Below are 20,234 nucleotides of genomic sequence, written 5' to 3'. Positions count from 1 at the left end.
ATTTTCTTATCAGAATTTTATGGCCAATAAAGAGTATTTTAAAGAGGGATTTGATTGCTTATATATCAGCAGAAAAAGTAACTTTTAGGATATATACACTAGGCACTTGCAATTATAGCTGGAATTTTGTTTTCTTCTAAGCTAAAATGAAGTTACCACTCAGGAACAATAAATGAATATGTAAATCAAGTACCAAACAACAGTAACTGCCATTTCCAAGTTGTCAGAGGTGTTTGTTTCCTGGAGGCTAGATCAAGGAAAAGGCATTTTATTGAACTATAATCTTTGTTTCGATAGTGACAGGGTGGGGAAGGCAGGCAGAAAGCCCGAGTCCAGCGTTTGGAGGAAATAATAAATTAGCAGGACTTGTTAGAAGGAATGTCACCATTTCTCAGCAAAAAGTGTTTGCTGAAGATGTACAAAAGTGTCCACGATCGTGTGTATTTGCATACACAGGAAATCTTTTCTGCAGAAGGCACTTCCTGAATTACAGAGTATATATATATGAATAAAACCGAGCTAGGACAGCAAAGGCTTTGATGAGGACAAGTGTTGTGCTCTGAGACCTTGCGAAGATCCCAGCGGTGGTAAGACAGCGGGTTGGCACGGTGGGAGGAAGACGGATGGGAATTTTGTCTCTGGGATTTTTGTCCTTCCAAGGGAAAGCCCTTTGTGATGCTGGTCTTTAAATGGCATAGCTGTATGCTGCAGTTGTGTTTTCCTCTGGAACAGCCCATTTGCATTAGGGCATCTCTCTGCATCAGTTCACACTGACTCGGAAAAATGCTGGTATAGGAAAACTTATTTTCAGGGTCCAGATATCATGAAGACTGCCAGCTGAGGGGTAGTCTGGTTAGTTTATACCCCTTTTAGTCTGAAAAGAAGGATCTGAAAAACTGCAAAGCCTGTAGTCACTCATTATCAATAGCGTAATAATAGTTGTCGCTATTAATTCTTTTCCTGTGTAACCAGGTGAACTCCTACACTATCAAGCATTTGTATTTGTTTGTCAAAATATGTTTATGAAATCTCACATATATATACATATCTGGAGCTGTGAAACCCTTGAAAATCATAGTATATATTTTCTTTCATGTTGATCACGGATTCCTTGATCTACCACGTTTTTTCATTTTTCTTTCCTTACTCAAAATATTCGGTCAAGTTTACAGTTGGAAAAATCTGTGCAGAGGGAATTGCTGTTCACAGAGAAAGGAGAAAAACTTTTCATTAATTCTAATTCACTCTATCCTGCTGCTAACAACTCGAACGGCTGAGCTTTTCACAGAGCGGAATAGAAAGGACTGCTGAGGAGAGACAGGCATACAGAAAAAGAAATGCCTCTTTAAATTCAGAATTACGAACTTAGGAAGGATGGCTTTAAACTAGAGCTAATGAGGAATGACAGCAAATGAATGTGTTATCAGTGCAAAGAAAAGGGGAGGGAAAATACATTTCTCTATGAATGTTCACCTTTGTGTCAAAGTTTAGAAAATAAAAGGAGCTAATCTGTTGAAAGTCTCTTGATGACAATAAAGGGAGAAAAAATCTATTACATTGAGATCCTACCATTAAGACCACCAAACCAAGAAGACAAGATGGAAAGAACATTGTTGTAAACAACTAATTGAATAATTTGCCTTGAGGAGATGTTATTTAACCAAATATTTGTTGGGAAAAAAATAAATTGATCACAGAGTATCCAGGATATTTTTAGGCTATGATGATGTCAGGTTTTGATCAGAATGTGAAGATAAGTACAAGATTTAAAGATTTAAAGGATTTAAAGGTTTTTAGAATGGAAGAGAGGAAGAATAGGAAAAAGCAACTTCAATAAATTCAGAGGTCTGTTTGCAAAATCCTGTGAAAACAGTCTAGGAAAAAGGTGCTCAGGAATTTGGATGTTCATAAAGGTACAGGTATTTGAAATATAATTGTAGGATATCGTTACATGGAACAATGAAAATAAATATAATTTGGCTTGTAGTCTTCAATGGTCTCCAAGAAGGAAGCACCAAGGAAACAGGTGGAATTGTACCTAACCATGAGTCATCTTTGACTTTTGTGCTTTTTGGAATCTCCAGAGCATAAAGAGGAGAGACAAGGAGGAAGAACTGTCAAAGATAATAAAATGGCACCGAAGTTCCTTATTGTTTGCCTTATTTGTCCCTTACTGACAGAAAGGAGGACCTGGGAAAATCCTGGTCCATGAGTTTCCTGCAGAGATTAATAAATTATGTCTGTGAAGACACAGTGTTTACTTAAATCATTAACAGCAATCAAACAGCTAGCAATACCACTGAGGGGCGGTGAATAAAGTCCAGATTAGAAAAGAGAAACCATGGCTGAGAGGTCTTACGCAAGTTGCCTGTGGTCAGTGGACTGTCCCTTTTGGCATTAATGCCAAGCCCTTGGAGAAAGAAAAAGAAAAAAAGAAAAAGAAAAAGAAAAAGAAAAAGAAAAAGAAAAAGAAAAAGAAAAAGAAAAAGAAAAAGAAAAAGAAAAAGAAAAAGAAAAAGAAAAAGAAAGAAGAAGAAAAGGAAAAGGAAAAGGAAAAGGAAAAGGAAAAGGAAAAGGAAAAGGAAAAGGAAAAGGAAAAGGAAAAAGAAAAAGAAAGAAAAAGAAGGGAAAGGAAAGGAAAGGAGAGGAAAGGAAAGGAGAGGAAAGGAGAGGAAAGGAAAGGAGAGGAAAGGAAAGGAAAGGAAAGGAAAGGAAAGGAAAGGAAAGGAAAGGAAAGGAAAGGAAAGGAAAGGAAAGGAAAGGAAAGGAAAGGAAAAAAGGAGAGGAAAGGGAAAAAAGAGAAAAAAGAGTTTATAAACACTATGTATCACACAAACCTAGTTTCCTTTTATGACAGGGTAACAGCATTTAGCACTTATGTGTCTCAAAACAAAGAATCATGGTCTATATTAAATTATTTTTAAGGAATCATTGAGATGGTTGGAGAACAGTACTTGGGGTTAACAAGGTTTGTCTATTGCTATTCATGATTTGCATTAATGGGGTGCAGTTGGAGAAGGGCTGAAGGAGAAATGCTGAAATGATGAAGGAGAGGGAAGAACTGCCTAAAAGGGAGAGACTAAAAAGGCTGGGACTCCAGCTTGGAGAGGTGAATGCGTGTGACATGGTGATGTTGCTCCAAACCCACAATACAGAAATGTAGAAGGACTTAATAGAGCTATTAAGTGATCTGTTTAGAACAGAGAAGTGTGATTTTTTTTTATTATTATTATTATTATTTTTCCCTTACCCAGCAAGCAACCTATCTATTAAGTCAGGGAATGTAAACGGGTTTAGGAAAGACTTAAACAAAGTCATGGATTTTCACAGAATGAAATCCAAAGGAAAGAGGCTATTCCCTCTAGCATCTCTCACCCAACAGTTACGTGTGCTAGTAAAGCAGGAAAGGCGTAACCCAGAAGTAGTAGCCCAGCTACACGCTCCCTTATCTCCTAAAGTCCTGTCGGAGGGAGATTTCGGGGCTGGATGCACTGCTGCGCTTCCTGCGCGGTCAGGCCCATGGTGGGAGGGTAACCGTAACGGGCTGCAATTGCAGCAAGAGTGACTTAGCCTTGTGAAAAACTTCTCAATTATAAGAATATGTAAGCAGCAAAGTGGATTGCCAAAGGAGTTTGGGGACCTTGACCGTTTTTGTTGTTGCAAAAGTAGGTTACCTAACCACCCAGCGCTATAACTTCGCCGCGTTAGGTCCGTCAGTGAGGGGACCAGATGACCTCTGATGATTCCTTTCTGCTTTTTTTTTCCCCACATATTTGGTGGTTCAGCCTCATCTCGTTGCCGTGTTGTGTCAGAGCTTTCAGGCGTAGCTCGGAGAGGCGTTCCTGTGTTGCCGCACGTCGCTGCACAAGGGCGCTGCGCTCAGTGCCGCTGCGGCTGCCGTGCAAAGGCGATGAGTCACTTCCCCGGCCTTAATGCAACATAAACGAGCACACGTCGGAATTAACAGCCTTTTGTGTCAATGTGTCTCTTGTCCTTTGTAGATTAATCTATCTCAGTTTCACTAAATGGATAACCAGGCATTCGAAATGCATGGAGAGAGAATACAAAGCTCTTCAAAAGGAAAAGAATGGCCCAAGAAAGAGGTACCAGTCCGTTTCTTTTGCAGTCTTATCAAAATGTTATTAACAGAGACGGTTTGAAGATTTAGCCCTTACTTTGTATTAGTTCACCATATGACCCCATCCCATACCGTTAAGAAGGTCCTGAGGAAAACAAAAGCTCCCAAGGGCTTCTGCTGCCAAGGTTTTACGATGTCCTATCTCATGTGCACGTGCCAGGAGCTGGACGGTGAGACAAAATTCCCTGGCCTCACTAAAGTTAATAGCTAAATTCTTTATCCTGTGACACAGTAATTATCTTTGGAGGATTCCCCCTTGATTTTAACCAAAACAGCCACTTAAAAGCACATCTTGTGGTGGTCTTTAGTATCTCTTCTGAGTTACACATTTGAGTAATATTTCATTTTCTCATTTTTTTTTCTTGCCCTTGAGAAAATTCGCTCTCCGCAATTTTCTCATTAAAGTTTTTGCTTCTTGGGATTTGAATGAACTTCGTGGAGAAGGAGCTGGCATATTGCTCCTAAGGCGTTGCATTTGTTTGCAGCCCGCCCAGCGCTGCCTCTCGGCTATAAATACAGCAAAACCAGTGATTTCCTCACAACATAACTCATTCCACACACTTGTGCTGAGGCTGAATGTTCTGTGCTTGCCATTCTTTCTACATTAAAAATAATTATTGAATTGGTGCCACTGCTGTGAAAATGCCGTAAATTAAAGGTCATTCCAGCCTGGAAAATGAGGATTTTGAATGCATTTAGGTCTAAAGCCTTGTTCTCTGATGAAACTCTGTGGTCTGTATGCTACTGTTGTAATATTTAATTGAATACAAGCTTGAAAAAAGGGGTAATTTAAACTGAAGAAAGGATTATTACTGAGTAAAATACATTGGTATTTTGAGCACTTTTCCACTGGCAAGGGAAATTTATTAGTACAGAGCTTTTGTCAAATAGATTCATGAAAGAGGTCATTTTGTTAAAATCAGAGGGCAACCTTCAGATTTTTCACTTCTGATTGTCCAGCTAAAAGAATCAGCTTTCATAGCTCATTTTCAGGCACTCACCATCTGAAAATCAATCTTTTAAAGGTAGATCAAGCTGTGCACCCAGAATCACTGGAGGTTAAAAATCTGGGTCAGAGAATATGGTTTTTATTCATCTGAATCTGCAGCTTGTAAGAAAAAATGGTAAGGGGCAGGAAACTGAAAATCCTCATCGAGGAGATGTTTTGTGGTGCCAGAACTCCTATAGTAGGACAGCGCACAGTTGTGGCTTCTTTTTTAAGAGCATTTTTAGTGTTTTTTTGGCCTTCCATAAACTCCCGTGCTTGCGTGTGCCCAGCTGCTTCTTTCTCCTTGTCATTCTCCTCCCAAGGCCTGTATGTCCAGAGGTAATTTACAGCAAATAAACAACGCCAAGAGCATTTCTTCTCCCATATCCCATGGACAAAGGGTTGCTGTGAGGTGATCCTATGGGTGTCAGTGTTTTGAGGGACAGAATAGAAACAGCAATGGAAGAAAACTTCAGGTGCTTGTAAAACCCTAGGCTGATGAAGACATGTTTTCACTTGGTGAAACAATGAAGGGACAGAACGAAGCAGCCCTATAACATGTGCTGTGAGGTTTCCCTACACTGGGCCCAGAGATTTGGCTATAAGCGTGTTTCTGCAAGGCATGCTGTTATGATTACGAAGAAATTATCACAATTTTTTTCCCGTGTGTTCGATCTAATAAAGCTTCTTGTTTTGTTTTGCTTTTGTTTTGTTTTGGTGGGCCTTTTGCTAATGCCAGGAAAGAAAAGGCAACTGGTCGCTGATGAAAATCTTTCTAGTTTGTCTGCTGGCCTGTGTTATCACCACCGCAATAGGAGTGCTGGTCTTGTCCTTGGTCTATACAAGCACCACTGGCATCATGAAAGAGGTCAGCACTAAAGACGATGGGGCAACCTCCACAAAACCAGATGAAAAGAGTGTGGATGTCAAATTCCAGTTCCTGAATCATCTGAGGAAATCAAAGGTAAACTGTTCAATAATATTCTAGCATCATATGTAGAAGTTTAGTGAATTCATGTCATCTATTTACTTATTTACTTTAAAAAATTTACTATAAAGTGACCAGTCTAGAATCAGTGAGGAGAGACCCAGACTTCCTAACAGCGGTTCACTGCTTTATACAACAGCTTTCGGAGGTGCTTTGCATCTCTGGACCATCTCTTGGAGAGCTAAATAGTTGCTCCAATAAATAAGGCTTGCAAGAGAAGGCAACTGTTTTAAGTGCGATTCCCAAACGACAGAGTATGAAATTTGGTGAACCATAAACAGAAAGATCAAATCTTAATGTAATCTGAGAATCACAGTAACTCTTTAGTTCTTATGACTGGACTCAAACAAATTCTTATGTTGCAAGAAAAATGAATTCCTTAGTCTTGTTTCAGTGAGCTAACACATTAATTTTACAATGTCACAAAGCTATAGGAATTATACAGTTCTTTTTGCAAGTGTATTTTGATATGTATAGAAATGGCTCCTTTGAGCAAACACTAAAGACAAGATCCATCTTGTATTGTTATATAAAAATAATTTCTGATTAAAAATTTAATTAATTTAAATTTAAAAATTTAATTTAATTTTGCTCAGCAAAGAGCGAAAAGGATAAATTAGGTAGCTGGACACTTTAAACTGATGACAGCCATTCTGGTACTCCTACACATTAATTTAACTATGTAATATATTTGCAAACAAAAATATGTTTAAGAATGCAAACAAAAGGACAAACAATGTGTTTAAGAGGGGAGCAACCCTTTTAATATGCCTTTCCCCAGTGCAAGATGATTCTTTCAAATACAAAACACATCCTAGAGGCAGTACAAATGTTGGGAAGGGAATATTTTCTTATGTAAATAGTTTGCAAATGTAGAAATGCAGGAAAAATATCTTACTCAGGAAATTTTCTAAGCCTTTTGAATCTAAAAGTTTAAGCATATATGCAACTGGTTTCCTAAATCTGACTCCAGAATGACATAAGAAGTTGAGCAGATAGTTTTGTCCTTGATATTTCTATGTATCTCTCATTTGTACAAACAGTACTATCCCATCATGACATGAGAAAGCATATAAGTGATTGCGAGAAGTGACTAAAATACATACTGCAAGGACCCTCACTGAGAAAAGGAACAAGTCTCATCAGTATTGTTCAGATCGAGTATTTCCTAAAATACATTTGGACTGTTTGGTCATCACAGTCCACAACTGATAAAACTATCCACTTTGACTCACTTTACAGGTGTATAATTTCCCCGGTGGTGAAATTCAGTGGGCAAGATTCAGGAATGATGTAAATGAATATGAAAACGATGAAGAAATGGAATTTGGAAAAAGTATCAATAACCATCGCTCTTCAATGACTTTTGGAACCTTGCGGATCAAAAGCAAAGGGCTCCGGGTTCCCCACTGGCACTTCAATGCCAATGAACACGGCTACTTGCAGCAGGTATTCCTGATTATTTCTGCATCTTTGAAATCTTTGTTTGCTCTATTTCACCTTAGTGTCAAATTTCATATCTGTAAAAATAAATTAAAAAAAAATTAAAAAAGATAAATAGAAACTCACAGTGAGGAAAAATTCAAGATACAAACTTTATTTGAATACAAAATCATTTTTCCTTGGAAGTATATGTATTTATATATATCTCAATTATTAGTTGTATTTCTAAGAACAATTATTCTTAGTTAATGCTAATAGTTAGCACATAACTGGGCTTTAAGGTCTCTTCCAGCCCAACCCATTCTGTCATCCTATGATTTAATTTCACTAAAGCTTGCAGGAGAGTGCATCAGGATCGGTTTTCTCCTAAGAGCCTATTTGAATTTTGGATCATATAGATAAAATGAGCAAGTTTTCATTACTATTGTTAAATTCCAACTGTGTTACAGGGCACTGCCTGGATTGGAGTAATTGGTGCAGACGACAGCAGGGTTACCACATACAATGTCACAGCTGGCCAGGTGATCTTCTTCCCCAGAAACACCGTGCACTGGATAAAGAACGTAGGCACAGAAGACTGCGTGTTCTTACTGTTTTTCACGACACACGAAGAACTTCAGACCTTGGATGTAGATGATGCATTCTTCTCTACCCCAGAGGATATAGCAGCAAGAGCATTAAAGGTCTGTACGCTGGGATAACCAGCCTCTGTCTAGTCTTCTTGAGCTCAGCATGGCAGTCCTTTTTTTGGGGGAGAATTCCCCTTATCTCAGTTCATCTCCTCAGTTCCCCCAGTGTGGAAGGACGTACACTTGTCCTTTGCCCAACATTGTGCCATCCTGTGTGCTCCTTTATACACAAGGAGAAATAAACTTTTCACGTCTTCACAGTTCACGGGGGAGCCTCCACATTTACAAAGATGGAAGGGAAAATGATGTACTGAAGCCCAAAGCTCATTTCCCAACAGCCCCTTGATGAATCTTGTGGTAAAATAATGTCTCATAAGAAAGTATAGCTAAGTCCACCTCCTTGTTAAAATGGAGCTATTCTGAACTAACTAGTTGGCAATCTTCCTTCGTCAAGAATACAGCCTCAGAACTTCTTCTGAGTCTGAGGAATCTCTGTTCAAACCACAAAACTGTGATAAATCTCCCCACCCTGAAAGAATTCGATGGGAGATGGACTGAGTTACTCTTCTGCTCCAAATCTCTGTGGCACCTGAGAAGGAAGGGCAGAGCACAGGGGCAAAACAAAGCATTGGCAGGACTAGGCAGTTAAGGAGATGAAGAAATATCTGAAGAAATACAATTCTAATTCCTCAGTTTGCTTTTGTGCATGTCAACTTTATGTGCATTTCGTGTCCCGCAGCCACAAGGTGGAGTTAACTTCATCAGAACATTCAAGAAACAAGTGGAAGATCAAGCAGTTAACCTCCCTCCAAACCTGGATGAGCTCGTAAAAAGTGCCAACTATGTGCAGTCTCCGGACCACCTGGTGTGGCAGTACTTCTATAACCTCAAAGGTACGCATCCAAGAACCTGGTATGGAAGAGCTCTCTGTCTTTATAGACAGGGGAGAGAAGGGGATCTGTAAACATTTCACTGAAATGTGACTTAAAAGTATATAGAGAAATGATAATTTGAGGAGATTAAAAGAATAGGGAATTATAATAATTTGTTAAACATCCCTCTGTGCAACCTGGGTGTAGTGATTACCAGGGAGCACCTAACGAACACGGATGGCAAAATTTAGTTCCAAGTAGCACAGTCTGTTCAAGAAGGCCTAAAAATCAAATATAGGTCCATAAGTCTACACACAACTGGGTGGATCATGAGAAATAGATGTGTGACAAAGATCTTCACGCGTGGGCCAAAACGTTCCCCTGTGTTAGCAGCACCTTACAAAATACAGTGATACACAGTCATAAAGTTAACATGTGAATATACTGGAAGTTAATGTATTGTTATTGGTAGCAATTTGGGGTGGAAAAGTTCTAGTCTGTGGTTTCCGTTGTGGTGATCTAACTACTCAAACATACAGTGAAGGAGATTGCATAGTGCCTGCCTAGTGCTTAACAGGTAGATAAGCCAAATGGGCTTTCTTTTTTGTTCTAGAGGCTCACAAGATTCGAGGCCTCGAGTTTAGCATGTAGTAATTCCCTGAAGTTCACTAACAATGTTAACAAAACCTTGCTGTAAGTGCTCATTTAGCTGTCTTTGTTTTAAGGGTCCAGAGAATATCATTTTCCGGGAGGAATCTTCCAGTGGGCTCGCTACTTCAGAAATAGCACCGGGCTGAATGAAACAGAAAAAATTTTCAGTGAGTCACTGAACAAGGTATGTGCTTTCAGTTGAATAGCTACCTAAAAATAAGGCATTGAATAAGGTATTTATAAATAGGGCACTTAGCTACCTAAAAATAAGGCATAGAATGCATTTTGTGTAGGTTTGTCGCTGCTATGTGATGTGTAACAGGGATGTAACTAACTCTGAATATTTGTGTTCTGCTTTTCAGCATGAAAATACCCTTACCTTAGCAACTCTCAGGATATTCAGCAATCAGCTGGGACAGCCTCATTTCCACTTCAATGCTAACGAGATGGGTTATGTCATTAGCGGCTGCGGACAGGTAATTCCTTACCTCAGTAAGGGGCAAGTCAGTGGAGTTCTGGCTGTATAACAATTACAGATCTTATAATGGATTCCCATCCCCGATTATTAATAATACTCCAATCAGTATTATTACAAAACTTTCAGTGTCCACACATTCCTTTTCAATATAAATTTTGCTCTCAGTTACATTTGTGGAAGCCTGTCTAGTCAAAGTGGAGTTGAACAAAGAGCAGAATTTGTCCTTGCTAATTCTTCAGAGAAATCATACATGCTATTGAAAAGAATTCAAACTGAATAGTGGGAGAAGAAAGTAATAGTAAAACAAAACAAAACAATACTTTTGAATTAGCTCCTCTGAGGAACAGAGAAGAGAGAAAGCTTACTAGAGTATAGGATTTTATTATTTGTTTTTCATTCAATTTAAATCTGAAGTGCAAATGCAACTGAGACAGAACGATGAGACCCCATAATGCAAGGAGTTTGTACCTGGGAATTTGCCTTGGACTATTCTACCTTTCTAGAGTCTCAGTGAAAACACCGATACTACGCTAGCTGATTTCAGCACAGTGCTAGGACGTCACTGTGTGCTTATTCACTAACAGTGCACTGAATATAGCTGTTGAACATTGCTGCTTTCCTTGCAATAGGCTGGAGTTATCACCTCCTCCGGAGCCATCAGCAGTTTCAACATTGGCATTGGAGATGTTATATTTTTCCCCGTTGGAACCCAACATTACCTTAAAAGCATATGTGATGAAGACTTGCTTCTGATTCTAGCCTACAGCACAGGCGACGAGGTGAGAAAACTTCATAAGGGCAGGAGGAGTCAGAAAAGCCCAACTACACATAATCTTAGGCTTTAAGCAGCTCTGCATCTGAGGAGCCAGAGCAAGGCTGTATTTTTCTAACCTAGGCATCCAGTGATATTAACAGCTCAGTGTAAGGCTTATTGTTAGCTGTATACTTTTATAGTCATTGATTTTCATCTTCCATTTGAGATGCACTTTAATATTTCATATCATTAATGTTGTAAAAATAGCCAGGTAGCTATGATTATTCTCTCTAAAACACTGTGGTTTTTTTTCTTATAGCTGGAAACTCTTCGTATGAATGACTACTTCCATGCAACAGCAGACCATATCCTTGCTCAGATTTTTTTCAAGGAACAGGATGAGTTTCAGAAGTTCCCAAAGTCTAAAAAATAGACTGCCAACAAGTGGTCTCAGTAGTTAATGGCTCCAAGGATATTTTGTACAATTGCTGTGTTTCTGGCAGTACCTTCTGATGTGTATAGTACCTTTCTCACTGTATATCCAGAAGAGATGTTCAGAAAACAGAATTTATGGTTACTAATTTTTTTTTCATATTTGTATTTTTTTATCATGTATTATTTATAGTGCAATGTATTTTGAGTGTGTATTAAATTAACTTCTACCTCTGCAATTGCCTCTTGTTCTGTATATAACCCATTATCCCGCTTTATCTCTTTCCTCACATTACCGAAGTTTACATTGATTTTCTGTCACGTTGACAGCAGTTTACCTACCAGCATCTGCACAAATACAGCACATTTACCGAACTCTGTCTGCCCTGACACCAGGCATTGCTGTAAGCCCTGCGTCTAGAAGTGGCTGCAGGAACGAGCTCATCATGCATTCACCTCGTATTCACTCTCCCTCCGCTCACTGCAGCCCCCTCAGTTGAGCTCTGTGTTAGCATTTAAGACAACTAGTTTATTTTCCCCACTTTGCCACCATTCTGCTTTCTGAGGATTGATTCTTGGGATATTTGAGGACAGGTTCTTAGCAGAAACACAGACCCAGCAGCAGCCAAGCTCCGTGCTAGACACCCGTGCATCCTGCACAAAGGCTGGGGGTAGTTGAGCCCCACAAAAAGCAGGCAGGCCAAAAAGAAGCAAGGGTGATTTTTCAGATTGGCAGCTATGCCATTGTGTTGTAACCCTCAGGATCGCTCTCCATCTGTAAGTATTTAGGTAATTATAGCCAAGGAGATGGCTGCAGCAGGGAGACAGAGCTATCTTTCTCCATTTCTTGGGGTTTAGGGTGTGGGCTTTTTTCAGAGAAATGGTCCCTGTCTCAGGAAATACTTGCCTAGTTCTTGGGGCTTAAATCAAATCGGGATTAAGGTGGTTTACTAAGTTATTATTGCAGACATTGCTACACCTTCCCCAAGATGAGGCCCCAAACACTCTGAGTTATGTTGCACCCAAGGAGACAAGGACCTGGCTTATTATTAGAGAATTTACTGCTTTCAGGTGCTAGGAGAGCAACAGGCTCTGCTCATTACGAAAAATGTCATTCAGGTGCCACCAATCAATCCACCTAGGGCTCTGGTTTAAAGCAATTCAGCTGAAAAGAAAAAGATTTAGATGCTGGATGCTTGCTTCTTAGTTGAGCTGCTCTTTGGGAGGTTCTGACGTCCTCACCAGGTAGGGGAGATGCTCTGCTTGGCAGATGGGGAAATGTAACCAGCTAAGGAACAGGGATGTGGCTCTTGTCCTGCTGTTGTTGTGTTCTTTTGCTGTTCTGAGAGTAACAGGCTGAAAGCTGAGGTCTCTTATTACAATGGCTGTGGTGTCTGCTGTCCTCTGCCCACGCAAGCCCTGCAGTCCCAGCGTGTGGTGTTCGGATGCTGCTTACGGGCACCCCCTAATTATTTCAGTGCCTGGTTTCTGTCTGTTTTCTCAGCCCTGGGCTCCTTGGGCTGGGTTTGACCTGCTGTTGGAGTGGTTTGGCTTGCCTGTTGGTGTTACTTCATGTGTTTGACTACAAGCTGCTCCTTAAAATACTATTCTGATAGATTCAGGCCCTTTGCTTGTTGTTATTCCCAATGTAGAGCAAGACTGTGACCCCTCAATAGAAGAGGGTCATAATGCTAGTTACAGAAAAAATATTTAAGTGTTGAAAGATGTGATTTTTTTTTTTTTTATTTGTATCTTGTAAGCTGGTCTTTGTGAGTCCTCAAATCCTAGAAGGCCTCTGAAGACTGAGTTCAGGGTGTGTGCCATGTATCCAAACTGAAGGAAGTGCTTATTTCATGTGCTTCATCAACTTATTTAGCTCTAACTACTTCATTAAGAAATGCGAATAGTGTGTTCAGGTATCAGTGCTTCTGTAGGCATGTGTCTGGAGCCCTGTGGGAAATTTGGTTCTCTCCCAGTGTTTTCTTATTTGGATGTGAACCTCTTACTCAATCTCCCTTGCTTCGTGCCAGTCTGCTTGAAACACCACGCTCCGTAGTGCAGTGAATGCTCTCTGGAGAATCTCTTGGAAGGACCGTGAAGGGAAATGCATGGCTGTCATTTATCATGCCGTAATGAAACGATCATTGCTTTGCATGTCCAAATCCATCAGGTTAGCGGCCTGTGAAATGCATTTTCCAGCAGTGATTACTGCCCAGTCAGCTGCTGTAGCAGTGCCCTTGTGCTTCATAGGCAGGCTAGCATTGAGGAATGCTACAGTTTTGTTTGTTTTACTAAATAATTAGCGTGTTTTCAGTCTTATTTTCAACTTTGATTAAGTTTTGGTCAACTAATTGCAGACCAGTCCTCCAGCAGAATGAAGTGTTTTTTGCTGTAAGTGTGTATGCAGGTGGACTAACTTCACTAGTTGTCCTCCTGATGGACTGTTTTTAATTATTTATTAATTTTTACAAATACTCATAACCCAATTGCTGTCTCCATAGCTTCTTTAGGTATCAGTCAGTCAACCTTCAGGTTGACATCCAACCATTTTTCAGCTGACTATGGCGGAGTCAATACAGTGTTAAATCACACTTCTTGTCTTTCCTCTTGGAATTTAAATCCAAAGAAATGGTCAGAGCAGAAGTGTCAGATCCCCATTTTGCGTTAAGTTGCCGAAACCAGGGAGTGTTCATTAACATTGAGCCGAGAGCCTTCTCTACAGGTCTCGTAAAGATCCAGGTGCCTGCTAGTTTCATCCTGCCCTTAGGGTCTGAAACTGCTGCTCGTACAATATTTGAGATACGAGCACAAGATGGAGTGTTAGGTGCTAAGAGAAAGGAGCACAATGAGATGCTACTGAGATGTATGTTTGAGGTTATAAGGTAGCTCTGTCTGACAGAATATAAAATTGTTACTGCGCATTGTGGACTGCTGGCCAGCTGTCAGCTCTATAATTCTTGTTATCGTTCCGGGCTGTTAATATCACAGCTCTGCAGATAATGCTTGGATAGAGTGATGTATTCGGTGGGTGACAGAATACACTCTCCTCTTCTGCTTTCTCTTTGACTAGCAAATTATCTAGATTCCCTCCCCAAATACTACAGGCCTGAGATGATTTAACCAAAATGCAGTGAGGTCTGGTTCCTAAATACAAGACTTGCCTCCTTCATTTCTCCTTCATTTCTTCCAAATCTTTTTCCTATTTACCCAGAGGACAATCACCTAGATGCTGTCCAAAAGAAATTTCCAGTCATGGCAGTGAGAGGTTCTTGAATTGACATGGTAGAGTTGGGCTTGAAATGCATCTAACCATCTGTGATGAGCTTTGTCAAAAGAGATTAAGACCAAGCTTCTTAGCTCAGCTCTGAAGACTAAAACGGATGAAAGCAATAGGAATTGCAGAAGTTCACAAGACTGTCTGTGATACAGGGAGCTTCTTGCTGGTGGTTCTGGTTTCTGTTAGCTCTAACTCCTGTATGCCTGAGGGCTTTGCTTTAATCAACAAAAAGATATACAAGCAGACACAGCATTCTGCTCAGTCCTCTAGTTTCAGTGCCTGCTTTTTGTTTGTGGTATGGCTTTGCCACTTACCCACTGGGACATGTCCTGCACATAAGGAGTGATGGATGGGAACAGTGAGGGCACCCTGTGCTGAGGACACGGGTGCTGTAGGTGTGCTCACTGCAGAGAGGAAAACAGCGGGCTCGCTGAGCACGTGGGCTGCTCTGGGATCTCCAGTACAGCTGTGCAATGCACCTTGTCCTGCAAGACCAAAACCCAGGGAGATATCTTGGTTTAGTTGCTGGGAGAATGGGAACTTGGCAGCTCTGGCTTCCTCAGAATGTTCCTGCAGTGATTCACTTGAAACTAGAGGTGCTGTTCAGGTGCCATAAGTCCATCCTTATGTGTCCTCTGAAAATAATGGGTAAAGCATTGATTGGAACAGCAATACCTAAAGAATAAAGGCTGTGTTATCCTGCCCCTATGAGAAATATGAATTATGGCAAGTATTTCTTATATAGAAACTGTGTAGGTATATGAAATAGAATAGGTCTTGTGTTTGGGTGATTATAATCAGAAGCACTACTACAATGGGTGTGACACTGGACTGGTTGGCAGTGTATGAGTGAAATTCATTCAGAGTAAGTCATCCTGTGGCTCATTTAAGACAAATCATCATGTGGTAACCAGTGGTAAGCTCTAAGCAATCCTAAGGGCAGGGTTCAGAGAAGAGGTGGTGTGGTTGGACTTGACAGGGAGAGCCTCGCACTGGGGACAACTGTTGTGATATATGGAGGCATGGGCAACCTGAGGATGCTCTCAAGAGCTGGAGTCCAGGGCAGGGTGGGGGCAGCAGGACTGTGCTGCACAGCCACTTCTGCCCTTGAGACGAAAGCTTAAAATCTGCCGGGAGGCGATGATGCCAATTCCCTGACTCAGGGTCTTGTGGCACTGGGGTCACAGGAGAAGCCTGATTCACATCCTTATTTCAGGGCTGTCTGCTCTGCCCTGTGCAGAAAACACAGCCCGGGGCAGCTGGGCTCCCTTCCAGTTTCCCCAAATGTAACCCCCTTCCTCAAACTGCTTTCTTTTTGAGGTTTTCTGACTGGTTTTAGACCTCCCCGGTGGAGGGTGCGGTGTTCCCGGAGGTGACAGCAGTCCCTGGCATGGCTGGGACGGGGCTCGTGGCTATCTGGGGGATGTGAGGTCTGGAGGGTTTGGCATCTGGGCTTCCCCTTTGGGGAAATCCCCTCTCCCTCTGTCTTCCTCTTGAGCTGTCCCGCCAGGGCTGGCTGGGTTTTACAGCCAAGGGTGCAATAGCACTGCTGCAGCCGGTGGTCATAAACCTCCAGCGGTCATAAACCAGCCGCTGCTTTGTGCAGCATGTGAAATATATCATGTTTTTTTAATAATCCTCTGAGCAAGTTTCAGAGTTAGTGTGTATTCACATAGCGGTGCAGTAGCCCTGCTCCTGTGCTTGTTTTCCGATGTTTAGCACCTAAATAGTCTCCTCTTACCAATATTGCCTTTATAACGAGTGACCTGTGCTGTTTCTGTGAGCCCACATGAACACACTTTCAAACACCTGCAATGTTTCTGTTGAGATCCCACCAGCTAAAATGCCTCGGCAGCCTGGTAGGATCTCGAGAGGCCTTGATATGTGATGGTTTAATAACTTAACCTGCTCTGTAAATCTCAGTCCCGCATGCTCCTCCTCGTGGTGTGTTTTTAAGGATGTGTGTATGTAAAACGTCTGGATTGTGTATAAAAAGTCCAGTTGTTTTTACTGGTTCAGAAACATGCTGGTTTTTATATTTTCTGAGTGAAAAGAGGGTGTTCAAGTGCTACTGCCAAATAAACCTTGCGATAAAGCTTGGTCCTTATGGATCTGCCTTAATGAGACTCTTCAGTCATTAAAGCCTGTAATCAGTGGCTGCTTCAGAGCTGTTTGCCTGAAAAATGCTGAGAGAAAATTATGAAGAAGTTTTACATGTTGTCAAAAAAAAAAATCAGTAGATATTTCAAGGACTCGGTAACTGAAGGAGGCATTTCACGAGTTTCAGGACAGTCAGTGTTCTCTAATTCCTGGCCTTGGTTTGGTGGGATGCTTCACTAGCAGGGCTTTATGTGCAGAAGGGATGCAGCACCGCTGCCTGCATCTCTGTTTCCTTCTTGGGTGAAATCCTGACCGAGTCCCATCATAAAAACTGCACTGACCTTGTTCTAGGTGAGGTCTTCCTTGGTGTCACCTGTTTTCCTAGAGAAGCAGGCGGTGGATGTGGCCCTGGGGTGCTGGCAGGGTGTGCGCTGCTGGGGCTGCCCTGAGCCATTTCCCCTTCCCCTGCTGGCACTTCCACCCTTCCAGGAAGGGTGAATCAAGGGCAGGTGGCAACAGCACCCAAATACGAGGAAAAACCTGTCTGCAGGTGACCATGTGAGCATACATCACAGAAATGCTGCTATGAAGAATGGATGTTAAAATCAGCCCATCTCTGTGGTAGGCAAGTTAAAAGTTTGGGGTTTTATTCACTCTAGATCAAAGAAAATATTGAAATAGTAAACTTCTCTGCAGAAATACATTGTTTTGGAGACTGGCCTGTCCATTTTACTCTTGTTATTCAGGAGCCAAGCAGCTGGGGAGGCTGTGAAGCAGAGCTGGAGCCTGGCTCTGCAGGTGCCAGCTAACGGGGCCACCTCAGCTAAAACACTTCTGCTCCAGCCTGTTGTACAAACCACCTGGACAGCCTGCAGGTGTGCCTGTATTTTGGGAGAGGGAGCTTGCTGCAGGTACAACCCAGTTTTCTGCCTGCTAAGAGAGACCTTACAATACTTTGCTTTTTACTAACACATCAGTTTCTAGGGCAAAATCTTTCTTTGCAGCTTTTTTCTTGTGTTGATTATAAAGGCACTGAAATATTTTGAAATTAAACTTGCAACTTAATGAAGTTTAAAACAAACAAAAAGCTTCTGATAGTCCTCAGCTGGCTGCCATGGGCAGGGTGAGCACGTCCCACCTGAGGGAGGCACAGCTGGAAGGGTTTCATGTAGATTTTCAGGTAAACAGTTTAATTGCAAAGCTATAGAAAAGATGACTTAAAAATAATGAGATCTGGTGCTTGCTCCCTTTTGCAGAGAGAAGCATTTGCAGCTGCTTTTAAATGAATTTCAGGTATTTAAAAAATAAAAATAAAACCAAACTGTTTTTCATAGCATGGGCTGTGTCAAGTCCCAGTGGCTTGTGGTGATGGTGTGAGGGTCCTGCAGCCAGGAGATGGAGCTGCCTCTGGGGCAGGTTTCAGCCCTGCTGGGAGGATTGCCTTTTCTCAAGGGCACCGGTTAGCTATGATCACCTTCCTGCGCTTATTCTTTGAAATTCAAGCATATTGAAGAAAAGAGAAAGAGAAGACTCCAGGATGAACATTTGTGCTGCCTTTTCTAAAAATACAGCAATAGCTTTGAGAGAAATATAATGATACCAGGGGAAATATATATATATATATATCAAGCACAATGAAACAAAGCCATGTTCCTCATTCTGTGGGGACGAGGCAGGAGCAAAGCCTTCCCTGTGCAGTCCCTGCTGAACCACGGAGATGTGCTCATCTGCTGCTGCACCTTGCTGGCATTTTTTTATAGATGGTTGCAATTTTCCTTTGCCTGCTTGGTGCAGGCAGAGCATGGGGCTGTGTGGTATGCCAGCAGCTGAGATGCTTCTTGGCCCTCTTTTTGGCTGTGGTTTTGGGTTTCTGCAGGGGAAAGCGTGCTGTTGGGGGCACAGCTCAGCTCCAGGCCAGGTCTGGTGGATGTGCGGCTGCCCAGAAACAGTACAGTGGCTTGAAGTCTGCAGTTGTGAGCATGGAGGAAATCTAATTTTATTAAGTGATTGGTTTGAAATGCTGGCAGGTCGATTTTTAAAGACTAAAGCTCGTGATAAAGCAGGAAACTGGTGGTAATCTTGTTCACTAATCAGCAACATGTGTTATTTCATTTGGGCAATGTATAAGTAATGGCACCTTCTGCATATAGAAAAATCAATTGGCTCATTCTCCTGGACACAGTCAGTACTTCCACCTATTTTTGTTTGTATGTGTTACAACACAAGTATATAATTCCTAATTTTGAGCAGAATATCGGTAGGATTGGGATACACAGACTGGAGAATTTATGGCTTTTCTGATATACTTTAACCCCTGATTAAACACAGTGAATAAGTTTCCATGTGACTTAATTTAATGCATAGGTAAAATTCAGATTAGAGTGTGCTACTTGGTAATAAAAATTCATGAGACACTACTTTGTGCAGAGAGGGTACAGTGAAATCAGAATGATTTCCCTGGTGCTGTGGGGATGTAATAATGCAAAATCCTCTTCAGCCTCTTAGTCCCACGAGTTTGGCCTTTCCTTGCTGATGAATTGAATTCAGAGATTGGTCTTTATTAAATATTTTGAGTATTTTTTTATTTAATACTTCTAGCTTTCATATTTACTTACTGAAGTTATTGTTTTTGTACTCCTAGCTCAGTGCAAACCTCTGGGAGAGATGGCACCGGAGGGGATTTCAAAAAGGGGATTCTTGTTTTGAGGCTAATGGCTTAGTTTTATGAATGATGAGAGAATTGCAGGGCAGGGGAGGGCACTGGGGACTGGGCTTTCTCTGTGAGAGGTGCATATTTTTTGCCCAAACCAGCTTTGTCATGCCCCTGTGCAGAGCCCTGCATGCAGCAGGCATTCTGGTTGCTCTCACTGGCACTGAGGAGCGAGGGGCTGGCAGGGCACGTAAATCTTCTGTTTCATAAATACCTGATGAAGCTCACTTCCATCATTTTGTAGATGTTTTCCAAACAGTGCTGCTCAGGAATAGCCTTCTAAAAGCAAATCTTGTGTTCTGTGAGAGCTCCAGAATTATTCTGGGCTGTGAGCTCTGGTGCAGCCACAGGGAGAGTTTGGATGGATGCTGCTTTGGTCACATCCAGCACGCAGACTGGGCAGCTCGTTTCCTGTTCAGTGTGGTGAATGAGGTCCCCTGTGAGGATGAAACTGCTTTACAAAAACCATTTTTATATTAATTTGTCTGTCAGTCACAAGTGCTGCGAGTTATTCTCAACTGCTCTCCATTCTCCTTCTCAGCTGAGAGCACACAACAGTGTACAAAAGAAAGTAATTCAGCTGACGATCGCTGTTGAAGTGGCTGAATTTCCCTTTCTCCCTCCTCTCCCCACCTTTATGCTCTCAGCTGGCATAAAGCTGGCCTGGCACAGCTCCCTGGAGAGGCAGATTGAGAAAACGAGCAGCAGATGCCATGTGCTGCCACGTATCCCCTAGGTATACAGGGAAGAGGTATTAGAAACCAGATTTTTTTT

At 41.6% G+C, this 20,234-nt stretch overlaps 1 protein-coding gene across 2 annotated transcripts; it reads left to right on the top strand.

The window, feature by feature from the left end:
- The first annotated feature begins 84 nt into the window (after nucleotides 1-84).
- Nucleotides 85-11,725, top strand: LOC121061276 (dynactin associated protein). Of its 2 annotated transcripts, none has more exons than XM_040539854.1 (10): nucleotides 85-587; nucleotides 4,002-4,103; nucleotides 5,866-6,090; nucleotides 7,357-7,563; nucleotides 8,007-8,240; nucleotides 8,926-9,079; nucleotides 9,784-9,893; nucleotides 10,072-10,185; nucleotides 10,817-10,966; nucleotides 11,261-11,725. In XM_040539854.1, the coding sequence occupies exons 2-10, from the start codon at nucleotides 4,026-4,028 to the stop codon at nucleotides 11,372-11,374; spliced, it is 1,386 nt and encodes a 461-aa protein (XP_040395788.1). In that variant the 5' UTR covers nucleotides 85-587; nucleotides 4,002-4,025; the 3' UTR covers nucleotides 11,375-11,725. The 2 variants fall into 2 exon arrangements, with proteins under 2 accessions (XP_040395788.1, XP_040395789.1); XM_040539855.1 differs by having other exon boundaries at nucleotides 3,786-4,103.
- Nucleotides 11,726-20,234: the final 8,509 nt, after the last annotated feature.

The sequence above is a fragment of the Cygnus olor genome, chromosome Z (assembly GCF_009769625.2).
Source record: "Cygnus olor isolate bCygOlo1 chromosome Z, bCygOlo1.pri.v2, whole genome shotgun sequence".
NCBI lineage: Eukaryota > Metazoa > Chordata > Aves > Anseriformes > Anatidae > Cygnus > Cygnus olor.
This window is presented reverse-complemented; position numbering and strand designations above follow the sequence as displayed.

Excerpts from the sequence above, each read along its gene's own strand:
- LOC121061276 (XM_040539854.1), top strand. The coding sequence starts at position 4,026 with ATGGATAACCAGGCATTCGAAATGCATGGAGAGAGAATACAAAGCTCT. Across the intron at positions 4,104-5,865 it reads AAGAATGGCCCAAGAAAGAG|GAAAGAAAAGGCAACTGGTC; the intron begins GTACCAGTCCGT and ends TGCTAATGCCAG. Across the intron at positions 8,241-8,925 it reads TAGCAGCAAGAGCATTAAAG|CCACAAGGTGGAGTTAACTT; the intron begins GTCTGTACGCTG and ends CGTGTCCCGCAG.